Source organism: Malaclemys terrapin, chromosome 4, assembly GCF_027887155.1.
Source record: "Malaclemys terrapin pileata isolate rMalTer1 chromosome 4, rMalTer1.hap1, whole genome shotgun sequence".
NCBI lineage: Eukaryota > Metazoa > Chordata > Testudines > Emydidae > Malaclemys > Malaclemys terrapin.
Genome location: NC_071508.1, coordinates 20,115,222 through 20,130,606, shown reverse-complemented (window position 1 = coordinate 20,130,606; position 15,385 = coordinate 20,115,222). Strand labels below are relative to the sequence as shown.

The window sequence follows — 15,385 nt, the reverse complement described above, 5'->3', positions numbered from 1 at the left end:
GCAGGTTATATTCTTGATGATGAATGTTCTTGTTTTTTGTGTCTCTTTTTTCCTGGCTAGGGTAACTTCCAGTGCTGTGTGCCTAATCTTCTTTCAAATCTTAGCTGTTTGCTTTAATAGTATACATCAGTGAAAAGAACAGGAGTACTTGTGGCACCTTAGAGACTAACAAATTTATTTGAGCATAAGCTTTCGTGGGCTAAAACCCACTTCATCGGATGCATGCAGTGGAAAATACAGTAGGAAGATATATATATATACACAGAGAACATGAAACAATGGGTGTTACCATACACACTATGGGTGTGTATGGGTGTGGGTTTTAGCCCACGAAAGCTTGTGCTCAAATAAAATTGTTAGTCTCTAAGGTGCCACAAGTACTCCTGTTCTTTTTGCTGATATAGACTAACACGGCTGCTACTCTGAAACCTTACAGCAGTGAGTTCCACAGCTATCATTACATGTTGTAGTAGGAGTTTCTCCTTGTATCCAATTGAAATAAAAAGTGATGGGCAATGCTTTCTGCTGCAGGACAGCTGCCATTTTGTGTGTTTGGGTTGATAGAGCGTGATCCGGGGCACACACATGCACTTTCTATCTTTCTTTCTCTGTGTTCTCATGTGCAGGTTTTACTCTGGTCCTCACTTAGTTTCCCTTGCTCTGACCCAGAGTAAAAGTGAGCAGTTTGTGCTTTGGGTCTGGAAAGATGCGTAATGGGGACAAAAGCTCCTGAGCTTGGGGTGGAACTCTTTCCCCCCACCCCAAACCTTGTGTCCTGTGACTTTGGTGGGCTTTCTAGGTGGAACAGACCTTGCAAGTGTGTGGTTCTGCGTTGCCATCCTCGGGTTGCATACATTTGACTCTGAGAGCAAAAGCCAGCGAGCTTTATGCAGCCCCAGGACACTATCCTGCTCTCCTGATGCCAGTGGTACTCTTGTCTTTGACTTGGATGGGAGCAGCCTAAGGTGATCCCGGTGAAACCTGTGCTAACAGTTAAGGAGTCATGGTTCCTTGTCCAAACAGACAGGAGAATCTCCCTCCCTAGAGATGGGCGTGGATCAAAATCCTGGATCCAAACTCCTCCAGACTTTGAAGGTTCGGTTCTGCCCCAGTCATTTTCTACTCCACAGTGAATCAGACTATAGTGTTCAGCCCCTTGTTATAACGGTTAGGAAAGTAGCAGTCACTTTTGGTCTGTTGTAAATACATTTCACTGTGAAGGAGGAGGGGAAAAAACCCAGACAGTGATCCTGATTGTGTGTTACTCCATTGTCTCTCTTGGGCAAGGGACAGAGGGGGCTTAAGGTGACTTTAAGCCCTCTTTGAATTCTCTGCCTTCTGTGTCTGTGCAGGGCCCTACTTGGTGTAAGTTAGAATAACCTCAGGGCTGCTCTAACTCAGTGGTTCTCAACCAGGTGTACACGTACCTGTGGAGGTACACAGGGGCCTTCCAGGGGGTACATCAACTCATCCCAGACATTTGCCTAGGTTTACAACAGGCTGCATAAAAAGCACTTGCAAAGTCAGTACAAACTCAAATGTCATACAGACAATGCCTTGTTTATACAGCTCTATATGCTGTACACTGAAATGCAAGTACAATATTTATATTCCAGTCGATTTATTGTATAATTATACGGTAAAAAGGAGAAAGTCAGCAATGTTTCAGTACTAGTGGCTGTGACACTTTTGTATGTTTATGTCTGATTTTGTAAGCGAGTCGTTTTTAAGTGAGGTGAAAGTTGGGGGTACGCAAGACAAATCAGATTCCTGAAAGAGGGACCGACAGTAGCCTGGAAAGGTTGAGCACCTCTGCTCTAAATTATGTCCTGCTTCCCATATAGGCCCCAGGAAGCGGAGAGTAGCCATAAAGCACTGCATTCAGGCCATGCACTGATCCAACCCCTATGTTGGGTATAGAGCCCTTACACCACACGGGGATTCTCAGGGAGCTGTTTCTGCCCCCTTTAAGGCCCCTTGCTGCTGCCAGACCGGCCTAAAGGGGCTGTCATGCAAGTGAGAATCGGTCCAATGATTTGAAAAATACCTTGGGAGTCTATCCCTCTAGCTGCCCTGAGGCTAGAAAGGCAGAGTTCAGCTGTGTTGTGCCTGGGCTGGCCAGAGCAACACATCCTTCTGAACGGAGCCTGGCAGGTCCTGTTCGCTCGCTTTTTTGTGGTTTTCCCCCGGGGCTCCTGTGAGAGGCATAGCCCCACGTTGAGGCACGTTGGGAGAAAGCAAACTAGGTGTTTAACTCCTCCACGGTGTTGGGCAGATGACAGCGTGTGTGCTTTTTTAATTTGTAATGGACTTTTGTGGGGGGGGGTATAACAGACAGCGTAATTGCTGCGTGTGAGTATATGGAACAAGGACGTGTGGGGTGTGATTCTGCCCAGTGCTGAGTGCCGCTTGTCAGGTGCTGTGCACACTCAGCATCCTGCAGGGACTCAGCACTTAGTTGGATTGGCCAGGCCTGAAAAATTCCAGCAGTGTATTCGCTCCTGTGCTCAACCTTTGGACTGGACGATTCTAGTTCCTGCTCCTTAGGGGGTTTCTCCAGGTGTTTAAATTCAGTTCAGTTTAACCCCTGCCATGATCTACTTGAGAGCAGGTGTGCTGCCCTGGGTTTGCTCTAGGAGTGCAGTGGTGAAACTAACATAATGCTGGCTAAGAGCTTCCCCCAGCCTGCCACCATTAACTCTTCGCTCCCAGTGAGTTGGTGGGTGGAACAGTGGTTAGATCACAGGGCTGGGAGTCAAACGCTAGGCTTCAAATCCTACCTTAGCTACAGGCTTTCTGGTTTCTGCATGATGGTGCACAAGTCACTGTATCTCTGTGCTTTGATGTCCCTGTCTGCAAAATGGGGATAATACTAAGATGGGCATGAGCTGCCATGTTCAGGAGAGCTGGGTGGGAAACAGTTTTCCTGGCTTGGGAATATTTTCAAGAGTTTTGCCCATCTCAAATCGGGATGGAAAGCTGAAATCTCAAATAGTCACAAACCGAAAAACTGGATTGTTTGGGTCAATCAAAATGTTTGTTCCTATTCATTCTTTTTAAAACTTTTTTTAGTCTAATTAATTAGGTTTAATTTAAAAACATAAACCCATTTTCCACTGGAAAATTGGATTTTTTTGACCGCTTGGGAAGCATTGACAGTTTGGCGATTGGTTTTGGTCTCAGTAAATTGGCATTTTTCGACGCAAAACCATTTTGCAAAAAAATTCCCGGCCAGCTCTAATGCTCAGCTCTGGATTGCAAATCCCCTGAGGTTGAGGAGTGGTTTGGATCCAGGGCTTTGATTTGGATCCATCTCTTAATAGCTGTACTTCCTTGGTGCCTACCTCACAAGGCTCCTTTGCAATCTAATTAACAAGTTAATGAAAGCGCTCTGAAATCCTTGGATAAAAGCTGCTGCGGGCTAACAGAGTGTTTCTATCAGTAACCCTATTATAACCACCACATTGTGGGGGAATGTAGGAAAACACCAATGTAACTCCAGGTCTGTATAGGAGGCAGCAATACAGACCTCTGATCTGGACTCAGAGATTCCCTGGCCATCTCCCTTAGAGTGGTATTTGGGGCCGGTCTTAAACCCAGTAGCCACCATGAGGGCAGGATAGAGCCAGCCCGGAGTCCCATTCTAGTGATACTGCATCACAAGGGTTCCTTGACACGGGATATGCCATTAGCAAACAGACCTATGAAATGAGACATGAAGCCTGGCTTCCCTCCAGAGGCACAGAGAACTGTGCCTGTTTGTTTGTCACTCCCAGGTAAATAAATACATGCTCACCAGCAACTCGGGGCGGGCACCAAGGATGGAAAATTATTTTCTTCTGTCTGAAGTTTCTGGGCTGTTCTTTCAGGAGCAGTTAAGGAGATTGAGGCCTGTGATCTCTTCCTCCTCCAGCCCCTTCTGATCCCGATCAAAAATGCAGCCCCTGAGGCTGTTTCCCATAGGTATGACCTCATTTTCAATTCACAAATCACGAAGTAGGGTGTCTGGATCATTGCATGGTCCCTTCCCTCACAAAAAAACCTCTCAAGACTGACCAGCATAGCGGGAGTGGGCAGACTTGAACAATCTGGGAGGCAGATCTATCTACTGCAGAGGATAGGTAATGTCAGATAATTCACACATTTGGGGAGCCAGGGTTAGAACCCTTGAACTTTGGCTCCTGAAACACAGGCCTTTACCCAATGAGCTTAAAGAGCATTTTTGTAGCTACTGGTACCAATAGTAAGTCTATTATCATCTCCGTGAGTATTCACTGGAGGGCAACATTGCACTTACTCACACTAAGCCAGCGTGTTACATGACTTTGTCACACTTTGACACCCACTAAAGGAGTGATAAACTCCCACAGCTTCTGTGTCCGGATGTCCTTCCTGCACGGTATACCCAGCCGAAGAGAGATGTTGCACTTTGAAGCTGCATTTCACAGACCGAATGTTCAGTCACTCAGAATCCTGGGGGATTTCCTGGTGAATTCAGAGAACAGTTGAATTGATCGTCTTAACTGTTGTTTTTCTAGTTTTACTGCCGGTTTCTCTTGTTCTTTATTCCAAATACAACAGAGGGGAAGAACCCAATTGTTTAGAACATTTCACATATGATCTTCATTAATATTCTAGGGGCCGCAGCTCTCAAGCTTTGGGCTGGATTCTGCCGTCGGTTTCACCAGGGTAAATTCTGCGTGACTCCACATAATAGAAAGGAGTTACTCTAGATTGCACTGCTGTAAACGACATCACAATCTCATCTTTGGTATTTGACTTGGCTCAGCATGTGTGCATACCATGTGTTGGCGTAGCCAGAAGAGGTAGTAACTGTGTGCAGATAGGACCTGTTTGAGGCAAGTGTCAAAGTTTTAAGGTACCTGAACCTGTATTCCCTGTCCATGGTCCACCAAGGGCACCAGCTTAAAGGCTTCCATCTCCCAGCTGTCACCTCTCTGGGGCAGAGACCTGCGTCTCCCTCCCTCCTGACCAGGGTTTTTCCAGGCTGCGCAGTTCCCTGCCTATTCTGTGATATCCCTAGCAAGCCAGACTGGCTAAAAGTCCAGCATCTGTACATTGTTTTCCGAGTGCATTGCCTACAGTTATAAGTTACCACACAGCTCTTGCTAAGCAAGCACATTTATTCTTAAGGTGAAAGCATCACAGAGAAAACGTATTAAAAACAATCAAAGAAGCTGCATACATGCTAATAAGCTTAGCAGAGGTCACCCCAGCTCCAGCCTCAGACTCCAGTCGGTGTCAGTCCTTCAAACCCCACAACTGAGTTTTCCCCATGGTTATAGATTCATAACTGTCTCAGATTCAGTACCAGAACCAGGCAGGGCAGTTCAGCCATTTCTTTATATAGCTTGGGTCTTTGATCTTGTCTCCAGAACCAGGTAATCAGCAGACAATGACCTTGTCCTGAGGGTGTCCCTTCCAAAGGCAGGCTTTGTGCATAACCAGAGTAGGGGAATTTGCATTCATCTCCCCTGAGGTATTCCCCAGGAAATCCACTTAACAATTATTGTCCCAAAATCCATTCTTGTCTTGCACATTTTCAATATAGTCCTTTGAACTCTCAGGCCTCACATTACATCTGCCCCCTAAAGAGGTCACCTACAATCCCGGCCCATGTTAGTACAGAAACTTTGCATTTAATTCAATGTACCCCAAAGAGAGTTAAACTTAACTCAGTAAGGAAATGCAGGAAATTGCCGTATCTGTCACAGCACGTACCTGGACTATCACCACAGAACACCCAGGTTGAAAATCTTACCAGTTTGTGTAGTAGTTTCTGATGAGAGCAAATAGATCTGAAAGTTGGGGAGCAGGTTAAACCACTGAGTCATCTCTCCAGTGACTCTAAACCTTTCCAGACGACTGTATCCTTTTTGGGAGTCTGATTTGTCTTGCGTGCCCCCAAGTTTCACCTCCAATTAAAATCGACTTGCTTCGAAAATCGGACATGAAAATACAAAAGGGTCACAGCACACTAGTACTGAAAAACTGTTGACTTTCTCATGTTTACCATATCATTATAAAATAAATCAATTGGAATATAAATATGGTACTTGCATTTCAGTGCCTAGTATATAGAGCTGTATAAACAAGCCATTGTCTGTATGAAATTTGAGTTTGTACTGACTTCGCTAGGGCTTTTTCTGTAGCCTGTTGTAAAACTAGGCAAATCTCTAGATGAGTTGATGTCCCCCTGGAAGACCCCTGCCTACCCCCAGGGATATGCGTCCCCCTGGTTGAGGACCACTCGGCTCTACTTATCAGATGTGAAGCTGAGGCCCAGATACTCAGCTGCTGTAAATTGACTTTCACCAGCTGAGGGCGTGGCCTCTGGAAATGAATGGAGTGCCCGTAACTCATTGCAAGACCAGGGTCTTTGCTCAGACCTGAAATGGGGACACTGTCCCTACAGACTTTGAACGTGACTAGCCTTATTCCCACATTGCCCAGCCACAGACGTAGGTCCCCATGGGGGATATGCCACTGACTGAACTGAGCACGCCCTTATAATGACACACTGTAATCCTTTGGCCTTCTGTCATTCTAGACTGTCTCTTCAAAGTATGTCCCATGAACCGCTACTCCGCCCAGAAGCAATACTGGAAGGCGAAGCAAACCAAGCAGGACAAGGACAAGATTGCTGATGTAGTGCTGCTGCAGAAACTCCAGGTGAGGCGAGCTCGGCCAGTGAGTGCCGGTGAAATTCCAGGCGACAATCCTCGCAGTAGGTGGTGAAGTTGTTAGAGGTACTGGCTGAGGACTTGCCAACCTTTCCCCCAACACAAGACCTGACACACTGTCTTTCTCTGTGGCAGGCTCCTGGGAGGGCAGAGCCCTCTCTTGGAAATCTCTGTAGCTGTGGGCACACGTCTCTTCTCACTTCTACCTGTCCCTGTCTAGCAACCTCCCCATGCAATGTTCCATCATCAGCATGGACCTCTCTCCCTTGAGGTAGGGGAGTAACTCCGTTAGCAGTAGTAGGCTCTTACGTATCTTATATCTGTAAAACGGGGTTATCAGTATTTACCTGCGTTTGTAAAGCACTTCAAGATCTACAAATGACATGCTAGGTAAGAGCCGAGTATGATTATTATATGGTCCAGGTACTAGAGGGGGACATATAACACAGGTTGAACTGGTAGGTTATACTTGCATGAGACACCCTTCATGCAGGCTTTTGTGTGCTGCTCCCTCCCCAGTAATGAGATAAATTAGCCTTGGATCTTGTCACGGTCTCCTTGATTTTCCTTGGCTTTCATTGCATGTCAGCTTCTCCATCCTTGGCAGAAGGGGATGCCCCTGGAACTGTGACCTTGCCATGCCAGAGCCGCTCTTTGACAGTGGAATCAGGGAACCGATGACAGGTTTATTGCTTCCACTGCCGTTAGAAATATCTTGGGCCAACTTCACTACTGTACTGGTCTATGCAGCTCCAGAGGCTTCTGTGAAATGTCACCCACTAAAGCCAGTGAGGAATTTGGCCCAATAGCTTATATCTTTCCAGCTAATTTTCTGCCAAGGTAGAACACTGTTCTGGGAGCCACCGAGCCATGCTCGTAACAGAGGAGAGTCATAGATTTTAAGGCAGAAAGGGACCATGATGATAATCTAGTCTGACCTCCTGCATAACACAGGCTAGAGAATAGCATAGGCCACTGTGTACGAGGGAGATTGTGTTTGTATCAATTACAGGCTTGTACTGATCCTGATTTCTTAGGTTGCTCACACGCAACCCTTACACACTCCTTGGGAAAAATACACAATGGCTGCCCCGCTGAGTTTGTCTGACTGAGCCAGACGTGTTCAGGGGGACAGGCCTATAGGTCAAGAAGTTTCCAGTTTCTCATGGAATCTAGACAGCGCCAAAGCAAAGGTCTTTGAGTGGGAGGGCCCTGCTGAAGTCACAAATAACTTCAGAAGCCTGGTAGCTACATGAGCTTACCAGCCCTTCCAAGGTAAGGAGTGTCAGGGCAGGACAGTATTCTCCAGGGGAAGTCCAAGAGAGAAGCGGTACTAGGTGATTCAGTAGCTGGCAATCTTCCCTCTGCATCTATAGCAAACCAGTACAGCTACGGGAGTGAGGTGCAGTCTCTTGGAGGAGACTTAATGGAAATCCTTTTTTGCAAGAGTTGAGATGTCTGCACTCCCCTCCATTGTGGGTAATTATACTCAAATCCCCATGAAGTTCCCATTAAAGACACTATTCTGCATTTCCTCTCCCGGGCTTTATTGTGTCGTGCTGCTCTGCACTGTTAAATACCTGCCTCCTTCCACCCTAGTGGTGGGTGATAGACTTACTTTCAGGAGGTCGGATAGTGGCAAGTCTGCAGGAGATCAGAGACATCATCCTGTTCAGGATCCTTGCAATCGGAGTTATTCACTTCACTTCTCTGGGTTCATGTCTCTGCATTTCACTTCTCTGGACCTGCTCCCCCTTAAGTCAACAGCAAAAACACTGTTGATTCAGAAGGCAGAGGATGGGGTGACGTGACTGCAAATCCAGATAGACGTTATGGAAATGTAAGAAGGATGAGAAATAAAATGACTCACTGTCTTTAAGAGATGAACAACTAAACTAGTGCAAGATAGATAGAGCGAATGGGCTGAACCATTAATGACTGCAGGTCCACTTACTGCAGTCCATGGCTGGCAGGGGCTGCCCTTGAAATATAGCAGTGCTATCTTAGATACATAAGGTTGCCCCACAGTATTAGGATCAAAGCAACCTGGGAAATACTGCAAATAGGACTGACCCAAAACCCACTGAAGTCAGACTGCTGTTGACTTTGGATAAGGCCCATACTAAACGTTGCTGGTTGTCTTAGATGACTGTGTAAATTTGTAAGGGTGATTAAAAGATTTTTAAGACCAGAAGGGACCATTAGATCATCTAGTCTGACCTCCTGTGTAATACAGGCCAGAGAATTTCACCCAGTTACCCCTGTATTGAACCCAATACATTGTGTTTCACTAAAACATATTTTCCAGAAAGGCATCCGCTCTTGATCTGAAGACGTCAAGAGACGATCACTGTGTTCTTCCTCATCTGTGCTGATAACATTATCTTGTGCATAGGCACCCTCTCTTTTCCTGCGTAGGTTAGAAAACAACTTCTAATATCAACAAATATGCTTGCTGTTAATGGAAGCAAATTAGCAACTGAATATAGTGAGAGCACTGGCAGAGTGTGTGTGCGAGGGGGGTGGGGGGTGGAGAGGGATGTCCTCTGTTAAATGTTTCTGATTTGAGTCCTGATCTCATTAGTACTAAAGAAATTATACAACTTCTTGCTCCTCCCTTTCTGCCCTCTCAGCAGTGTGTGTGTGTGTGTGTGTGTGCGCGCGCGCGCGCAAACCATTTTAAAATTTGTAAGCCAGTAGGTAGCCCCTGGACTAGGAAGGAGTTTTATGCAATGTACTACCCACACTGGCTCCAGGTTGAAGCCCCTTGTAGATCCCAGGACAGAGCTGGCATTCAAGGTTGTATTTATCCACGTCCCCAGCTAGGTTTAAACCATCTTTCAACCAGAGGAAATAATTTCCTGAAATAGTAGCAGCCCAGAAATAAAGAGCGGAAATCCAGGCCTGGCGTTTTGTCTGCAGCGGTCTGAAATGTGCTTAGTTTAGTTGCCAGATGTAGGGGCCTTTTGTGCCTCTTTTGGTGGAGGTTTTGAGGAATTTAATATTTATAAGTGTCTCACTTTGCTAGTGGCAACTAGAGACGTGAGGCGCAGCCAGGTGCTATGCACGATTTCCTTTCTGCAGCTGTGCCGATGCTCCCTCATCCTGCCCTGCAGCTCCCTGCTATTCCAGACCCACTATCTCCCTCCCCACAGTGGATGCTCCTCAGTGAAGACTTGGCACGTCCCTGCTGATACCCCCCAAGAAGAGGCTATCAGGGCTTGCCTACACTTAAAACACTACAGCTGCGCCACTGCAGCCCTTCAGTGTAGACGCTACTTCCCGTCGGCGTAGGTAATCTTCCTCCCCGAGAGGCAGTAGCTAGGTTGATGGAAGAATTCTTCCATCAACCTAGCGCTGCCTACACAGGGATTTAGGTCAGCTTAACTACGCTGTTCGGGGGGGAGGAGGGGATTTTTCACACCCCTGACCAATGTCGTTAAATCGACCTAATTGTCTAGTGTTGACCAGGCTTTGGTCTCACCTGGTGGTTTTGTGACATGGACAAATACTTTGTAAGAAACCAGTTGGGAGCATCAACTCCTTTCCTGTCTGGGAGCTCTTTGCATTTGAGACACACTGGAGCCAGACCCGCAGATCTGAACAGCCTGGGCTTCATGGGGGAGGGACTGGAAATTGGATTTAGTACCACACCGTGCTGTAGACAATGAGCTCTCAGAAGCAGCGCTGGTGCAATGGGTCGTACGTTTTCTCTTTCTTGCATTCCTGGACCCATTTCAATGGGTTGCTCTTTTCCAAGCTGCCTGTAAATCCACCCTGGGGGCTGCTGGGTGTGGTCATCTGCTTATTTTCCTTACAGTTCCTTTTTGCAACCCTGGTTTGTGCTGAGCTCCGGGGTCCCTTCCAAGCCGGGCGTGCTCAGGCTCCCGCTCCCTTGTCGCTGGAGTGGAAACAGAGGCAAATGTTTCTCCAAAGATAAACCCGAGGGATTAGGGATTAATTAAAGAAAAGTAGCAGCAATGTTTTAAAGAGCTTTTAATTGTCAGTGAAGCATCCTGAAAGCAGCAGTGTCTGCCAAGGCCGATTTGCAGTTGTGGCCCTGCCTGCTTGGGCAGTTGTTTTCAACTTTTGCTTTGAAGGGACTGACTCATGGGTAATTGCTTTAAACTGTTTCTTTAAAGGGATTGACTCATGGCAAGGGAGGTTTCCACCTGGATCTTCTGTCTGTTCCATTCTCAGCAGCTCGGGGCTCCTTTTCCCCTTCCCCCAGTTTCCTTCCTGTCCTTTACCAGGAGGATACCGATGTGACCAGCAATCTCACCAGCATTCATTTCCCCTCTCCCCTGAATGACCCGGGGAGAAGGTGGAGACCACTGGGCTGACGGTAGGGTTACCATATTTAAAAAATAAAAAAAGAGGACACTCCACAGGCCCTAGCCCCGCCCCTTTCCCAACCCCGGCCCCGCCCAACTCCGCTCTTTCCCTGCCCCTTCCCCAAAGTCCCCGCCCTAACTCCCCCTCCTCCCTCCCAGCCACGCGAAAAGGGCTGCCCGAGCGCTACCGGCTTTACGGTTTGCCGGGCAGCCTCCAGACCCTGCGCCCCCGGCCGGCGCTTCCCCAGCACAGCTGGAGCCCGGGAGGGGAAGCGCCCAGCCGGGGGCGCAGGGTCTGGAGGCTGCCCAGCAAACCATGAAGCCGGTAGCACTCGGGCTTCGGGCAGCCCCTATGCCTCTGGACCCTGCGCCCCCGGCCGGGCACTTCTCCTCCCCGGCTCCAGCTGCTCTGCTCCGGTGGCGCAGGGTCCGGAGGCACGGGGGCTGCCCAAAGCCGGTAGCGCTGGCTCGGGCAGCTTGGCTCTTAAACAGAGCCGAAGTCTGAGTCCGGGGAGGAGCAGAGCAGCCGCGGGAGAGAAAGTGCCTGGCCGGTATTTTTCCCGGACATGTTCGGCTTTTTGGCAATTCCCCCCGGACAGGGGTTTGATTGCCGAAAAGCTGGACATATCTGGGAAAAACCGGATGTACGGTAACCCTAGCTGACGGTGTTGTGCAGTCTGGTTTAGGAATAGAAGAGTAGATGGGAAAGGCAGAGGTTCTGCCATCCAGGGCCGGCTCTGGCTTTTTTGCCGCCCCAGGCAAAAAAGCCGCCGGCCGCCCTTGGGGGGGGGAGGCGGCCAGAGCCCTGGGAGGAGGGCGGCGAGCCCCAGCCGGGGCTCCGCTCTCCCCCCGGCGCCCAGAGCGCAGGGGGCAGGGCGGCGAGAGGGCTGCGAGCCCCAGCCAGGGCTCGCCACTCTCTCCCCGGCAGCCGGGGGGAGGGCGCCGGGGGGGAGGGCGGCCAGAGCGCCAGGGGGAAGGCGGCGAGCCCGGCCGTGGCCCCACTCTCCCTGGGGGCCGGAGCGCCGCGCCGCCCCCCTCCAGGTGCCGCCCCAAGCACAAGCCTGGTGGGCTGGTGCCTGGAGCCGGCCCTGCTCCCATCCCCCTTACCCTGCTGCAGTTGCAGGAATTCAATTGAGTGTGTCTTGAACCCAATGAACCACCCGCAAAATCACCCTGTAGCAATCCCCGGCTACCCAGAACTTTATGGATGTTGGCTGTGAGTCATCTGCATAGACTTCATAGCCATAAATTAGGGAGCTTTTACTCCCCAAAACACTGTCTGTACGCGTAACCTCTGCTAGAACAATCTTGGCTAACTGGTAGCCCTAGGGCATACCTAGGTTCCGTAAGCTGCACTGGGCTGGACAGTTTGACAGCCTGGCATTCAATCCAGGAGAGACGCTGCTGACGTAGTCAGACCCCGGTACTCCCCGTATAAATATGCCCTGCAGGAGAATTCATTCCTCGTTCCATATATTCAACAGCAACAACTTTCCTGTTAAACACACCATGCAGAGGCATGGATAACGCACGTGGTTTTGGAGAGAGAGGCTGGCTGGCCTGTTCTAAGGCATTTCAGAGCAGTTGGCCACTCCAGAGTCTTTCTCCTGGCTTCCTGGTTACTCCGTGGCCATCTCTTTCTCCAGCTGGCGAGTCAGAACGTGCAGCCTCCGGTGTGCAGTAACCGCCAGTGTTTCGAGGAGAGCTGGCTCTGGTAACCGCTAGGGGCTTCCCAGCACCAGCAGGGCCTCAAGTGGAGGCAGTTTGCACAGTCCTGTGCAAAGTCATGCGCTCCCTTGTTTTCATGTTCACAGTAAGACCTGGGGCCAACCTGTCCAGAAGACTGGGGCCAACTTTTTTCCAAGGTGCCCTCCGATTTGGGGTGCATCGGTTTCTGGGTGTCCAGTTGGAGTCCCCTAGGCCCTGATTCTCAGAGCTGCTGAGAACCCTTCAAGCAGAGCTGCTCTGGCCGCTCCGAGTTGTCTCAGGTTGAGCACCCAGAGACCAAGGCAGCCCAAATCCTAGGCCGCTTTGTGAAACGTGGCCCCAAGCCTGGGAGCTTGCCCGTGGCCGTGGAGCGGGAGGGGATCCAGAAGTAGATCACAAGCTTGCCCTCCCCCTGTGGCTAGCGTGAAGATGCCTTCGTTACCCCATGCTCCTCCCCCCCACACCCTGATGGGAGGTGGGTGCATCTCACCGGGCCCTGCTCTGTGTTTTGTGGACAGCATGCAGCGCAGATGGAGCAGAAGCAGAACGATACGGAGAATAAGAAGGTGCACGGGGACGTGGTGAAGTACGGCAGCGTCATCCAGGTATAGGCCGCAAGCGCTCCCCTCCCTTGGGCTCACCATCACCCGCAGCTCTAGGCTATAGATCGCGGCATGGCCTCTTATCTCCTTCCAGGACGTCCAGGGATAGGGACTGCAGCCACCTACACAGCTGCCTGGTTGCTTTTCCTGTGAACTCAAGTGTTCGTTTTAGTAGAAGCATCTAGGCAATAGCTAATGGAGGGTATGTTCACACTGCAGGGAAACGCCTGCGGCTGGCTCTGAGACCCCGTGAGGGGGAGGGTCTAAGAGCCTGGGCCTCCAGCCCCAGCCCAAACATCTACGCTGCAATTTTATAGCCCTGCAGCCCGAGCCAGCTGCGGGTGTTTTATTGCAGTGTAGACCCAGAGTTACCTGGCCTCAGGTATGAGAGCAGAGGGGTCTACATGGGTAGTAAGGGAAGGGGCAGGGCTCTGTCCCAGACCAGTAGAGCATCTGAGCAGTAAACCATCGGTATTTAGATTCAGTCCCCAACTGGGTTGTAGCTAAAGATTGGTCCATTCCCTGCCTGTTGTTCGACGTGAAGGGGTTTGGGTGGCTGGTGGTGCATTGCTAAGACCCTGCAGGCTGTGGAGTAGCGGATGGGCGCACCGGGATGTGACAAAGCACTGGAGTAAATTCTCACCCATCGGTGGGCTCCATTGAATGAGCAGCTGGAAACGCATCCCTTTGAACGCAGGGGGCCCTATGCAGTGCTGCGGCTTCTATAACAGCAGCCCGATCCGGTCTGCTTGCGCAGGAAGTGAGGGTGCAGGTGAGTATTAGCAGACAAGTAAAACAATTGCTTTGGCTGCCGAAGGAGCGTACAATGCCTTGGCCCTGCACCCGCGGGACCCTGTGTTCGTTTGTCACCTGGCAGTTACCTTTGTTTGAGGGCTGCTGCTGGCAGGTTAGATTTTGGGGTACAACTACTCAGCTTCATGAGACCTGAAAGTCTCAGGCCATCCCGTAACTTGGGCCTTGGGGTGACACACAGAACCAAGACAGCAAGCCAGGTTGGAGGACTAGGCAAAAGCCAAAGGCAATGTGGGCAGACCAGGCCTTCTTCGTGCAGTGTCCCTTGTGGTGGAGAAGAGACAGGGCTCTGCAGTAGTGGATATAAAGGAGGAGGCTGCTGGACACAGACAGACCCTGTGGGTCTCTCTCGCTCCCAGCCTGTGCTGCCTGGCGTCACCATGCAGGATCTCCCTAATTCCCTGCCTGGGCTAAGGTGCCCTAGAAGGGACTGGGGTTGCCACTGGGTTTGGCTTTCCAGCTTCTCCACATGAAGAGTAACAAGTACCTGACGGTGAACAAACGTCTCCCCGCCCTGCTGGAGAAGAACGCCATGAGGGTGACGCTGGATGCCACGGGCAACGAGGGCTCCTGGCTCTTTATCCAGCCCTTTTGGAAACTGAGGAGCAATGGAGATAATGTGAGTATGGTGGGGAGGCAGAAACCGAGGCGGGACGGCTCGGGGGGTGGGAGGGGGAGTGTCGTACTCGATGTTCTGTGAGGCAACTGGGGAAACTGAGACAGTGAGGGGTAAGTGGCCTGCCAAAGGTGAGTGGCAGAGCCAGGGATAGAATCCAGGAGTCCTGACTCCTGGTCTCCAGCCCTAACCACTACACCATGCTCCCTCCTGCTGCTTCAGCTCGGGTCCACTACAGGATGGGGGGGGCATGATGTCAGGTGGGTGGTAGTGGAGCTATTCAGTGTCCTCTAGGATTTCACTCTCAAGTAGATGAGGGTGGGGCAGAGGGGACATGCCCTGTTCCTCAGCCGTGCCCCCCCCCAGGCCAGCCTGTTTGTGTAACAACGCTGATGGTGCATTCCCAGATAGGGAGAGTCTCTTCTCTGCATCCCGGTTGCAGATCCCTGTGAGTAGCGAGAGGCTTGCAGAATAAAGGTGATGGGGGCTGGTGGAGGATCCTGAGGGCGGCAGGACCATGCTCCAAGGCCAGACTTCCACATCAGCAACCACGAAAGAGACATGCAGGCAGCGTGCCCGGGGCTTATCCCTCTGCAGAGTCCCCATATT

General features: G+C 50.3%; 1 protein-coding gene across 1 annotated transcript in view; it reads left to right on the top strand.

Annotated features, from left to right (window-relative positions):
• Positions 1-15,385, top strand: part of ITPR3 (inositol 1,4,5-trisphosphate receptor type 3) — an 89,518-nt gene that overhangs the window by 22,785 nt on the left and 51,348 nt on the right. The window contains exons 3-5 of the mRNA XM_054025878.1: positions 6,572-6,693; positions 13,264-13,350; positions 14,621-14,779. Of these exons, the coding sequence (XP_053881853.1) occupies positions 6,572-6,693; positions 13,264-13,350; positions 14,621-14,779 (368 nt within the window). The remainder of the gene's footprint in view (positions 1-6,571; positions 6,694-13,263; positions 13,351-14,620; positions 14,780-15,385) is intronic.